General features: G+C 48.0%; 1 protein-coding gene across 2 annotated transcripts in view; it reads right to left on the bottom strand.

Moving 5' to 3' along the window:
* Acly (ATP citrate lyase) overlaps positions 1-12,945 on the bottom strand; it is a 42,411-nt gene that overhangs the window by 13,681 nt on the left and 15,785 nt on the right. The window contains exons 13-19 of one of the 2 annotated variants that reach the window (XM_032914478.1): positions 12,285-12,314; positions 7,926-8,067; positions 7,500-7,668; positions 5,158-5,262; positions 2,992-3,188; positions 2,644-2,725; positions 1,399-1,509 (exon numbers count right to left, since the gene is read on the bottom strand). In XM_032914478.1, the coding sequence (XP_032770369.1) occupies positions 1,399-1,509; positions 2,644-2,725; positions 2,992-3,188; positions 5,158-5,262; positions 7,500-7,668; positions 7,926-8,067; positions 12,285-12,314 (836 nt within the window). The remainder of the gene's footprint in view (positions 1-1,398; positions 1,510-2,643; positions 2,726-2,991; positions 3,189-5,157; positions 5,263-7,499; positions 7,669-7,925; positions 8,068-12,284; positions 12,315-12,945) is intronic. The other variant, XM_032914479.1, reaches the window with a different exon arrangement.

Consider the following 12,945-nt stretch of genomic DNA (forward strand, 5'->3'; position numbering starts at 1 on the left):
AATAAATAAATCTTAAAAAAAAAAAAAAAAAGAATAACTGAGCCTTGCGTTCCTTTTATAGTGAATCTCTTCGTCACGTTCAGGCTGGTCTGGTGTTCCAGTGCATAGGAATATATGATGACCACTGCCTCCCAGTACAGATACACATGATGGCCTCCTCCCCCGTTTGTGCACTAGGCTACTTCTGTCTTCTGTTACAATGTTTCAGGGCCTGTCCTAGTGCACCTCCTTTGAGGCATCTTTGTGTTCCCATGAGTAGGACACACAGAAATGGAGCTGTTTCTTCAGAGATGTGCAACTCCAACAGCCACTTAGGTAAAAAGTGTCACTATGGGCTAGGGATGTAGCTTAGTGGTAAAGCGCTTGCCAGCATTTGAGCCATGGGTTCAATTATCTCCCTCTACCACAACAGTGCCATTGCTTAGGAAGCTGGAAGCCAAATGCCTTCTCTATACACACACACCATTAAGGGCACCACAGGCTGCTCCACGCTGCTGCTGAATGAACTGGTTAGCAAATTGTTTTGTTTTGTTTCCTTGGGACAGTCTCACTTATGAAGCTCTGCCTGTCCTGGGTGGAACTCACTGTGTAGAACATTCTAGGCTGGAACTCAAAGAAACCTATCTGTCTCTGCCTCCTGAGTGCTGGGACTAATGGCATGCCACCACACTTGGCTTGACAGATCATTTTTATCCTGCATTTTATCTCTGTCATGTGATAGACCATCTTCCCAACAGAGGATAGTTGAACCTTGAACACTTAAGTCTGGTTCTGTAACTCGGAAGCTCAGACATCTATCTGCCCCAGGCTCATCATCCCCGTCTCAGCCCTCTAAGAGCTGGATTTATAAGTACACCACTGCGCAGCTCTACGGCAAGCCACCTTTACTTTTGGAGTGGCATGCATGTGACATGGTGTGGAAGTGGAGGTCAGAGATCCACTTAATGGAAGGAGCTAGATCTCATTTCACTGTGTAGATTCTGGGGACCACACTCATGTGGTCAGAACCGATGGCCACACCTTTACCCATTCGGTTGCCTCACACGCCCAGTATGTCATCTCAGTACAGCAAGAATAATTCTCTCCCCACTGTCTCCCACAGGGTGTCCCTAACATGGCCTTCCTGGGCTAAGCTCAAGCTATATCCCTCCCCTTCCTCCTTGAGTCAGAGCTCAGTGTCTCATCTCAGCCTTAACCTGCTGGTCAATGTGCAGAGGAAGAGTCCAGGAGACGTAAATTCCTGGCAGGCAAAACTTGGGCTCAGCTTTGCAATCAGAAAGCAAGCCACACAGGCTTAGTGAAGGAATTAGCGGCTGAACAGGAAGATGTAGGCTCCAGCTTAGACAGCCTTTTCTGCAACCTCATTTCCTATTCAAGGATAGCTGGTCCCACTCATACCTCAGAGGAGAACATGGTGGCACAGGTCCCGATGCACCAGCAGACCACTGGCTTGGTGAGGCGGCCCTCCTTGATGCCCCGGCAGATCTTATATTCCTCTGTACCCCCTATCTGCAAAGGAATGGCGGAAGAGAAAAACCCCACAACTTAGTGGAAGCTACTTCAAGTTTTCCTAGGACTAGCCCTTCAACAGGAAAAACTGCCACGTGGCAAAAACAAAACAAAACAAGACAAAAACAAAAACACACCAAAAAACAAAAAACCATAAAACCACAAAACAATAACCCCATGAAATAAAAGTTGGCTATAAAATCTGAGAACACAAACTTGGGCTATGTAACAGTGAGTTTAATTTATCCTAGGTGTATAAGGAATTATGAAGGATAATATGCCTTTTAAGGCCATTCCCGGGTGTCCCTTTCTAATTCACAGTACAGGATGATGCAGGATTAGAACCTCTTTCAGAAGAACAAGCAAGGAATGGGCTTACAGAACTCTCCTGGAGCTTAAAATAAAGAAGAGAAGCCCTCACAGGGGCTAGGGAGATGGCTCAGCAGTTAAGAGCACTTGTCACACCTCCAGGACTCGGCTGCAGTTCCTAGCACCCAAATGGTGGTTCACAAATACCTATGACTCCATTTCCAGAGGACTGGCACCCTCATGGACAGGAGGTGCAGGCAGGAAGCACACACATGGTATACAGACACACAAAGGCAACACACATAAGATTTAAAAAAAAAAGAAAAAAACTACATTAGAAAAGAAGATGGGGCTGGAGAGATGGCTCAGTGGTTAAGAGCACCTACTGCTCTTCCAGAGGCCCTGAGTTCAATTCCCAGCAACCACATGGTGGCTCACAACCATCTGTAAAGAGATCCGATGCCCTCTTCTGGTGTGTCTAAAGACAGCTACAGTGTACTTATATATATTAAATGAATAAATAAATCTTAAAAAAAAAAAAAAAAAAAAAAGATGGCCTCACTGCCAAGCTATCCTCCCAGTGGGTGGAGACCATGGCCAGAGGGAGATAGTTCCTCCCTCACAGCTGCTCACTGCTGACAGAGCAAACTCTCAGCCCCAGAATCTTACGGGCTGTACCGCCAGGAGATCGCTTTAAGGTGTATAGTGCCAAAGTGCCTGACTTTTAAAAACGCAAATCCTAGACTACATTTATAATCAAAAGGAGACCCTCCCCTCAAAAGTAACGACGGACAAAAAAAAGTAACGACGACAACAACAGCTCACCTCCCCAAGAACTACAATCATCTTGACTCCTGGAGTGTCTTGGTAGCGCAGCACGTGATCCATGAATGTGGACCCAGGGTACCTACAGAGGGCAGAGAGGACAGAGGATCAGGAGACAGCATGGGGAGGTGCACCCCACTACAGACATGGATTGCTCATGGGTGTGAAGTCTGGAACAGATTCAGAAGTTCTTGGCTAATGGAAATGTGGGCTGGGGGTAGTAGGGAGCAGCCCTCACTCAATAGACTTACGTAACTTTGCTAGGGGCTCAGTGTCTGGGAAGTAAGTAACACACCGTGCATGTTGCCCAGATAGCTAACTGCACTGCAGAAGATGCTCAGCTAATACCTGTCCCCGCCGATGGCGACACCCTCGTAGACACCATCTGTGGTCCGAGAGATGATATTATTGAGTTCGTTAGACATGCCTCCTGAACGCGAGACGTAGGCCACACTGCCTGGGCGATACAGTTTGGAGGCCAGGATGTTGTCCAGCATCCCACCAGTATTCCCAATCTTAAAGCATCCAGGCTTGATGCCCCCAACCTGCAGAGGCAGAAACAGCAGTTAAGACGAACCAGGGTGCAGGAGGAACAACAGAACCCTACTTTACCTGCCCTGTGCCTCTGGCCAAAGCAGAGAGAAGTGGCGGAAAGAACTACACCTGCCCACGGAGAACCTCTTCCCTCCCTAAGACACAGCAAGGCCTGTGTGTAAAGCATTTGCTCAGTTTTAGATCAGTCTACGTAACATTATGTCCTCTCACCTACAGCACCCACAAAGATGTGCCGCACAGCGGGGCTTCTCTATGTACAACGACAACTTGCTTATAACACAAACAACCCTTTATTTATTACAAAGCTCCTAGTTTTAGGGATGGTCACTCAGCATCCCTTCCCAGCATGCACGAGGCCCTTAGAGAGTACCTAGCACCAGAGTGGGGGTAAAAAAATCCCAGCTCCTACATTTTTTTCTTTTTTGATCACACTATGCAGTTCTGGTTAGCCTGAAAATCATTATGGAGACCAGGCTACCCTTGAATTAACAGAGATCTGTCTGCTTCTGGCTCCCAAGTACTGAAATTAAAGATGTCGTCACCACCACCACCACCATCACCACACACAACCTTAGCTTTGAATTTTTATTTAAATTTATTGTGATTTTATGTTTTTGGATATTTTTGCTTCTGTGTGTGTGTGTGTGTGTGTGTGTGTGTGTGTGTGTGTGTGTGTGTGTACTGTCTGGCCATTTTGGGTGTTGGAAACTGAGCCTGCGTTCTCTGGAAGAGCAACAAGTACTCTTAGCCAACCAGCCATCTCTCCAGTCCCAGCGTCAACGTTTACACAACAATTAAATTAGAACAGAACAATTTCTTCTAATGTGAAGTTCTGAGTCAAAAATAAACCTCCAGATAGCTTTTTTCCTTGGTGTATAGTTAATGGAATAATTCCACACTACATTATAATTGCATTTAAAGACAAAAGCATTAAAAACAACAGATATCTCCCATTAACTTCTGGTAACTATGAAGGGGACAAGACTGTGACAAGGGACTTTTACAAATCGGGGGCTGGGAGGCTGGAGAGATGGCTCAGTGGTCAAGAGCACCCCGACAGCAATAAAGAATGGAGTTTAGTCAATGTCATGTAACAGCTAGGCGTTGTCCTGTGGTACGTGTAACCCCTGCACTGAGGTGAGCAGTGTAAGATCACTACGGCTTGCTGACTTCTGATCTAGTCAATAAACCATAAGAGCCCCAGGTTCAGGGAGAGACCCTGCTTCAAAGGAATAAGGTGGAGAGTCACAGACTCTCCTGACACGCACTCTGGCTTCCTACATATCATAAGCCGCCTTCACTGCACACTCAGGACAAGTAAATAAACGAAATTAAAACTACCTGGGGGTTGTCAGTGTGGCTCAGTGGTACTGTTCTTGCTTGGTTCAAGGAAAAGGTTAAAAAATCTACCTGGTAATGGCATAACAGTGCATACTTCTGAAATCTTCAACCCAGGATAACCAAAAAGCAAGCTTAAGCTAATGGCATGACTCAACAGGTAAAACTGCTTGCCTCGAAAGTTTGGCAATCACAGTTCAATCTCCTAATGAGGGTCAGGAAGGGAGAGAGGGTGTGGCTAGAGTTTTGCTCAAAGTACACTATATATTTGCCTGAAAATAGATTTATGTAATCCAGCAAATCAAATTTAAAAAGTTATTAACAAATGTGAGCTTCCTGTCAGGCATGGTGGATCATGTCTCTAATCCCAAGTCTCAGGAGGAGCCTGAGGCAGAAGGATTACCATCAGCTCCAGGCTAGTCTGGATCAGTATGAGAACTATGCCTCAAACAAAACAAAACAAAATACACAGACACAGACACACACACACACACACACACACACACACACACACACCAAAAAACAAAAACAAAAAAAAACCCAAAACCCAACAATGACCTACAACAAACAAAAACATATGCTTCCAGTAGTATCAGGAAGACTTGTGGAGCGGACACTCACCGTGGCTGGCCCAATGATGGTCACGCCCTTCTGGTCTGCCTTCTTGATGAGCTTCCGTGTGAGAGCCTCAGGGATGCCTTCTGCTATGATGGCTATGGTCCGGATCTAGACAATTAAGATTTCAAATTAACACTGAACTTGTTAACGGTTCACCTTTGATGGACAATGAGGGCCTCCTCCTAAGCCCAGTGTCCCCACCCAGGTTTCAGGAACAAAGTAAGGCGAAGAGAATGTACCTTCTCCCTCCCACATGCCTCAGGTCCTGCCCTGGTCATTTCAAACTTCTCTCAGAGGAGAGGCATGGGGTCAGCGAGAAGGCTCAGCAGGCAAATGCACTTGCTGCCAAGCCTGATGACCTGAGATTGATGCCAAGGGCAAATATGGTAGAAGGAGGAACTGACCCCTGAACGCTGTCCCCTGATCTCCATGTGCACCTCCCAACACACACACACATAGCAGCAGACACGGAAACAAACCTTCATTGGCCAGTGACACACAGACTCAGTGCACGAGCAGAGGCAAAAGCTTCTAAGACTTTGCCTAGTCTACAGTTACACTCTCATCTAAAGTCTCAGACTCAACAGATTCCACTGCCTTTCCTCCTAAGTACCTACCGAGTCTTGTCTTTGTCCCTACAGGCTGTGGCCAGTGCACAACAGAAACAAGCTGTTCCCATACTTGCCTAGACTGGGCTAGAGGAACAGAAGATCTCAGAGCCATCTGTCTTTGGCTCTGGGCCAGTCTGTAAAGGGTTGCAAGATCAGTTTAGGTTTTGTGGGTCTTGTGGTCTGTGTAACAGGTTTTCAGTGTGTAAGTATCCATGCACAATACATAAATGAAAGCACTGGCTGTTTTAATAAAACTTTATTTGTGGAAATAGGTGGGGGCTATCATTTTGCCATGGGTTGTTTTTTTTGCCAAAGTCTGTTCCAGCCCAAAAGAGCAGCTCATCTAAATGGCAGACCATGTTTACGTTGTCCACTCATTAACTGAAATAACTGGACCAGACAATCAAAAGCAAACAAAAGCCCACTGCCTATAGGAGGCTTTTACAAATCACTAGCCAAGGGCGAATATTGCAACAGAAAAGGAGGAAGGAGGGATAGGACCCAGGGCACAAATGGCAAGCCAGTGTTTCTCAAAGTTAGTTTCAGTTAATGATCAAAGACATGCAGAGTAAACAGAGCACTAATTCACTACACAGCTTTTGTTGGCAAACAGAAACTGGAGCTGGCCTACACCTTTAATACCAGCATTTGGAGAGCAGACATAGGTGGATCTCTGAGTTCTAGGCCAGCCTGGGCTGGATAATGAGACCCAGTTTCAAAAGAAATCAAAGCTGGAATTCCTACCATTAGGAGTTTAGATCATGAATGCTCTGGAAACCTTGGTATGTTAGAAGGTTCCAAGCGGTCATTCTGATGTAGCAGTTCAACGTCTAGAAATCTGTGCTAGGACAGTCTGATGGTTTTGTATATGCTTGGCCCATGAGAAGTGACACTATTAAGAGGTGTGGCATTATTGGAGAAAGTATAGGGAGGCTTTGAGGTCTCTATGCTCAAGCTCTGCCCAGTGTGGGAAGAGAGTCTCCTCCTAGCTGCCTTCATCCAGCGCCATGTTGGCCTGCACACTGCCATGCTTCCTACCATGATGATAATGGACTGAACCTCAGAATCTGTAAGCCAGCCCCAATGAAATGTTTGCCTTTCTAAGAATTGCCCTGGTCATGGTGTCTTCACAGTAATGGAAACCTTAACTAAGACAGGTGATGATCAGGAATTTGTGCAAATGTTAATTCAAGACATTTGTGACAAGACTGGGAAGTGACAAGACTGGGAAGAACAAAGGTGATGTTGCCAACCTATTGGTACAGAATGAGGTGTGGGGCCGGTATGCTGAAACCTGGTGGCCATGTTTCTGAGAAAAGGGATGCGGAAGTATCTACCAGCTTTTAATTCTTTAACATCTGTCCTGAAATAAGTAATAATATATAGGGGATGGTGCTGGGGATAGAATGTAAGGCCTTAAGTTCATAGGCAAGGGCTTTGCCACTGGATGATACTCAGCTCAAGACACTGCTTTTGAGCATGTTGTTCAAGCCAGTCTTGGAGGGAATGAGCTGGAACCGATTCCAGGTAACCCTGCGAGGCAGCCATGCTCTTACCCACTTAAGCTCAACTCTTAAGCCACTTCTGAGAAGCACCCGTCTCTAAATACTTTCTTCACCCAAACTCTTGGCTCTCCCAATTCCCAAGTCTTCAATCACAAGTGACCTGGACTATAAATTCCATTCAGAAGCTCCTTCTGATTTCCCAACTAGATATCCCAGATCCACTATCTACCTGTGCATAGTTCATGGTCTCCATGGTGCTGTCATAAGCCGATCGCAGAGATGCAAAGTTGATTAGCACGTCCACCTCCGGATGCTTTTTCATGGCGTCAGCCATGTTCTTGAAGACAGGGATCAGGATTTCCTTGTGTCCCCAGTAAAACTTCTGCTTGTGATCCCCCCTGTCAGAAAGCAGAGCACGAGTAAGAACATCCCCAACGAATCGGGTCTGGGGAGGGGACACTGAACAGAGGAACTTCCTCAACAACAGCAAGGTCTATGTCCTTAAGGTTCCCATCTGAGGGGAAAAGGGCCCCAGGAACATGGACTGTTCCAACCCCTGGGATGGGCAGATCCCTCCGCTGCAAAGATGGGAGGCTGACTCCAGGTGAGAATCCCACTTAGCCACTGCCAGACTCCCTGCCTTGGCGTGACTCACGTGAACGGGTAGACCATGGCAGCCACTGAAGGCTCATCTCGGGAGCACACGTAGTCAAAGTCCAGCATGCCCTGCACAGCCCGGGTCTGCATGCCCCACACGATAGCCTTGGTATGTCGGCTGAAGAGGGTGGCACTCTTTCCTAGTGGGCAAAGACACAGCGAGTGCACCCAGAACACACACCTTAGGAAGACCCAGAGAGCCTGCCTTCCTGAGTCCCTACGCTACGTGTCCAGTTTGGTAGTTCCTCAATACAGCAAACGAATGGTAAAATAATAAATTCTCAGAAAGCTGCCTCAGTTTTTCTAGAAGGAAGCGGCAGAGAGAGCAGCTGTCTAGTGAGACCTGCATGGTTCGGGAATAGCCCCATGGTGAACAGAAAAGGAATCCTCAAACAGAAAAGGGCCCCACAGCTGAAGACGCCCGAGAGTCCTCACAGGGCATGCTAAGTGTCTCAGGTAGCTGCAGATTCAAACTACGTACTCCCGTGGTCTGCATACTCAATAAAATATTCCTCATTCTTTTATGTTTAAAGTTTGTCATTATTATCTCATGTGTATAGGTGTTCTGTCTCTCATGTATGTCGGTATACCACATGTTTGGTGCCCACTGAAGCCAGAGAGGGCGGTGAACCCCCTGAAACTGGAGTTCGCAGTCGTGAGCAGCCACGTGGGTCCTGGGAATTAGACTCAGGTTCTCTAGAGAACCAGCCAGGGTTCCTACGCTGAGCCATCTCTCCGGGTTCATCTGTCTTTTTGAGACCGAGCCTCACATTGCAGCTCTGGCTGACAAGCACCATGATGTACAGACCAGGCTGACTGCAAAGGCACAGGTATCTGCCTGCCTCTGCCTCCCAAGTGCTGGAAACAAAGGCATGCGTCACCACACTCAATGGTGTTTAAAATTTTATTTATTTTTAACGTGTGTATTAGGTGTTTTGACCACATGTAAGCACACTGAGTACAATGCCTGTGGAGACCAGAAAATGGAACCAGATCCTCTAGAACTAGTTACAAGCAGATATGAGCCATCCGCCATGTCAGTGCTGGGAACCAGCCCATGTTGTCTGCAAGACCTGCGAGTGCTGTTAACCTCTGAGCCTTATCTGGAACCCTAGCTCCATGACTCATGTGACTGGGGCTGGCCTTGACCTCGCCACGTAGCTAAGGACAGCCTTAGACTCCTTATCTTGCCTCTACTTCCCAACGGTTGGTACTGCGGTCACATCCCCAGCTCTTCTTTTTTACTTTCAGTTTTATGTAACCCAGACGGCTTGGAGCTCGCTATCCCTTAATCTGTGACGATCTTTCTGTCTCAGTCTTTTGACTGCTGGAATTAGATGTATGCGCCCGCTCAATTACAAAAAATGATGATGATGATGATGATGTCTGGTTTTTCCAGACAGGGTTTTCTTGTGTAGCTCTAACTGCCCTGAAACTCACTCTGTAGACTAGGCTGGCCTCGATTTCAGAGATCTGCCTGCTTCTGCTTCTGGAATGCTAGGATTAAAAGCTCATGCCGCCACCGGAATGTTTAATTATTTTTAAAGACAAAAAGAAAAAAGTTCACCTCTCCCTATTTTGATACTCGAGGACTTTATAGTCCCAACAGTGTTAGTCAGCCTGTAAATCTAGACATAAACCCAGCACAAATCAGTATTTGAACGCACACAAATTCTAGGTCAGTAGGGGTCCTGTGCAGAGGCTTGAGGCAGCCCGGGCTGAGGCCAGCCCAGCCTTCTCTTGACCGAGGTTATGGACAGGCTCTGACATAAGCCAGCACAGGGCCATGGTGCCCTCATCCTCAGCCCTAACCCCGCCCTTCCATCCTCATCTCTCAAGTGGCTCTTGGCTGCTCGGAACAATACTCTTGAGACGGGCTTTCTAATGACAGGAAAGACTTTAATTAACCGAGCAGCCTGGGTATAGTGGTTCACATTTTTAATCCTAGAACCTGAGAGATAGAGGTAGGCAGTGGTCTATAGAGTGAGGGACTCTTATCTCAAAGACAGGGAGAAGGCTATGATGACAACAAAGAGACTATAGGAATGCAGCCATTAGCTAGAGGAAAAGGGCCCTTGATTACTTCCCCTTTGACTCCCTGGATGTCCTGGTGGAGGAAACCAGCCATTGGGGACAGTCTGTGTTCTCCGGGGGAGAGCAATGCATCTCACCCAGAGGCTTCTGATATTAACCTACTGTTCCATTGCAAGCTTGGCTAATCAAGATCAAGGTCTGAATAAATCCCCGTGCAGGCCAGCAGTAAGCCTCTGGCGGCAGAAGGATCTTGATTGTGAATACCTAGATTTCCTGTCATGCCAGGGTTCCTATACGATGTGGAACCTTAGAGTAAGGGCTGCCACATAATCCAGTCTCATACTTTCTAGCCCCAGGAAATTGAACCGGATATCCACATTGACGTTGGTCCTGCATCATCTCGGAGAGCCAGGATTACATAGCTTGAGAAAGATGCAGTTGTGTGATAAAGAAGGCCATAATGGAGCTGGAGAGATGGCTCAGTGGTTAAGAGCACTGACTGCTCTTCCAGAGGTCCTGAGTTCAATTTCCAGCAACCACATGGTGGCTCACAACCATCTGTAATGGGTTTTTCTGGTGTGTCTGAAGACAGAGACAGTGTGCTCACATACATGAAATAAATAAATAAATCTTTAAAAAAAAAACAAAAAAGGCCATAATGTAGTGACGCTCTGACACTCCCAGGGGAGCCCACACGGAGCCCAGTGTCATGCTACACATAAGCCCATCTTCAGAGACGGACAAAGCCCACCCACGCCTCCTGCTTTAAAGTCAGAGTTCACATGCTTACCTCCTTAAGCACAGAGAAAGCAAAGACTCTGAGGGTCACTGGCACTGGTAGCAGGAAGCCCCTCCCCTTACACCCCTCCTTCCCACCTTAATTGCCCTAAGAGGAGAACACTCTTCACTTGTCTCTCTCCTATCCTCCCTCTTCTCCAGCTAAGTGACTAAAGGTGCCTGCCACAGCCCGCTTCCCCTGGGGGAGAGGAGCTCCCTGGAGTCAGCCTGTCCCTGCTCTATCAGCATAATGGCCTTGCCCACTAGGAAACAGTGGGTCTCACTGGAGGCAGACAATGAAAGGATTAAGAGCTAGTGGAGGGGCTGGAGAGACAGTGCATTAGTTAAGGGCGCGGTTGTGGTTGTGCTCTCACACGGGACCTGACTTCAGTTCCGAGCAGCCATGTCAGGTGGCTTACAGTCACATCTGCTGTAACTCCAGCTCCAAGGCATCCAACACCCTCTCTGGTCTCCCAAGGCCTCTGTACTCACATCCATTCCCCCACCCCCCACCCCCAGCTAAGACACACACAAGTGCACATAATTAAAAATAAACCTTTAAAAAGGAAAGCTGATAGTTAGAGGGTCATTGTCTTTTTTTTAGATATTCCTACCCTCCCTAGGGATCAGTCATTAACGAAGACGCTCTTGCCCTTTTAACTGTGAATGTCAGTTACACTGAGACGGCAGGCAGGGCTCAGTTGTACAGTGCTTGTTCAGCATGCAAGGAGGCTCTGAGCTGGATTCCCAGTATTTCTTTGAAAAAGAAAAGTCACAAGAAAGTTCTGATCCTCGTAACTGAGTAGTCTACCTGCTTGGTCAATGGGCAGATATGTGTGCGTGAGTATTCATGGACTGAAAATGTCCACTGTAAACTGTGACCTCCGACATCAAAGCCCACCTCCCTTGTTTTAGAGACAGACACTTCCTGACCTTCCTGGTTTCTCTCTTTCCATCTTTCTCTGCTCTTCTACCAAACCTGGGAGAACCCTACACTGGTCTGGAATCGGGAGCTGTGGGACGCTGCGGGCAGTACTGAAGCTGAGGCAGGGAAGCAAAGCAATGGTGAGATGCAGAAGAGAATCAGGGCGGAGCTGTGGTCAGGAGGGCGGAGCTGTGGTCCCTTCCCCACAGCAGCCAGTGGTCAGAAGCATCAACTGCTCTCTGCCACTCCCCTTTCAGCTGGTGGCACCCTCTTTCCCAGGACCGTCCCTCTTGGCACCCCTGAGTCTCCAGAGCTGTGGGCTGGCTCTGGCTCCTCCTCTGTCTCCACCTCCCGCCAAGATAAGGAGCCAGAGCCAGCCACACAGGGAAGAGACTGGTATGCTTGGGTAGGGAAAATCCTAAGCAGGGGAGGAAGGGACAAAGAGCAAAGACTAGGACTTTGGGGGGGGGTTGCGTTGGGGGAAGGCCACACCAAGGTGCGGACAGGAAATGTGTTACACAACACTGCAACCCACCAGGGAGGGAAGAAACGAAGCACAGAGAAACTGGGACCCGGTAACAAAGCCACACGCAGAGTTGGGGAACGGTGGGGGCATCCTACCTTGCAGGGATCTTGGACTTGGGACTGAATCTGTTAAAGAAAATGACCAAGGCAACTGAGTGAACTGCTGGTGGGAAGCTCTGGTGGGAGAGGGGAGAAACAGGGGACAGTTCCACAGACAAGCCTTCCGGTGCTGTCACTGTGTTGTAGTGGACAGCAGGGATAAAACCAACGAAAGAGGCAAAAGCACCAGCGGGAAGAACAGAAGCAGGCAAGGCGCAGAACCAGGGTGCAGTGCGAGGGCAAGGAGAGGAACACTAGGCAAGTGCACTGAACACTGACGTCCCTTCCAGGCCCTCGGGATCACGTCCTCTTAATGCTGACCCCTGTCCCCATGTAGCGTAGCATAGCACAGTGATTGAACCAGCACAGTGCTGGGTCCACTATCCTCCACTGTGGACAAGGCTGACACCCCGGGAACTATAGGGCAGTGACTTCTGATATGACAGAAGCTGCAAGGCCCCATCAGCCAGGGGAAGCCAGTACCACTCATCTGCTGGAGTGTGAGTGCTGGCAGGTCACCCTGTCACTGGGATGGAGATGAGCTGGTGACGTGTGCAAGGGCTCGTAGATTAGGCACGTAGACAGAAGCACATAAGACCAGCGAGTGGGGGAAGAGACAATCGTTTAGGAGCCAGCCTTGCTGTCTCCGCTCCCAGAA

This window comes from Rattus rattus, chromosome 9 (genome assembly GCF_011064425.1).
Source record: "Rattus rattus isolate New Zealand chromosome 9, Rrattus_CSIRO_v1, whole genome shotgun sequence".
NCBI lineage: Eukaryota > Metazoa > Chordata > Mammalia > Rodentia > Muridae > Rattus > Rattus rattus.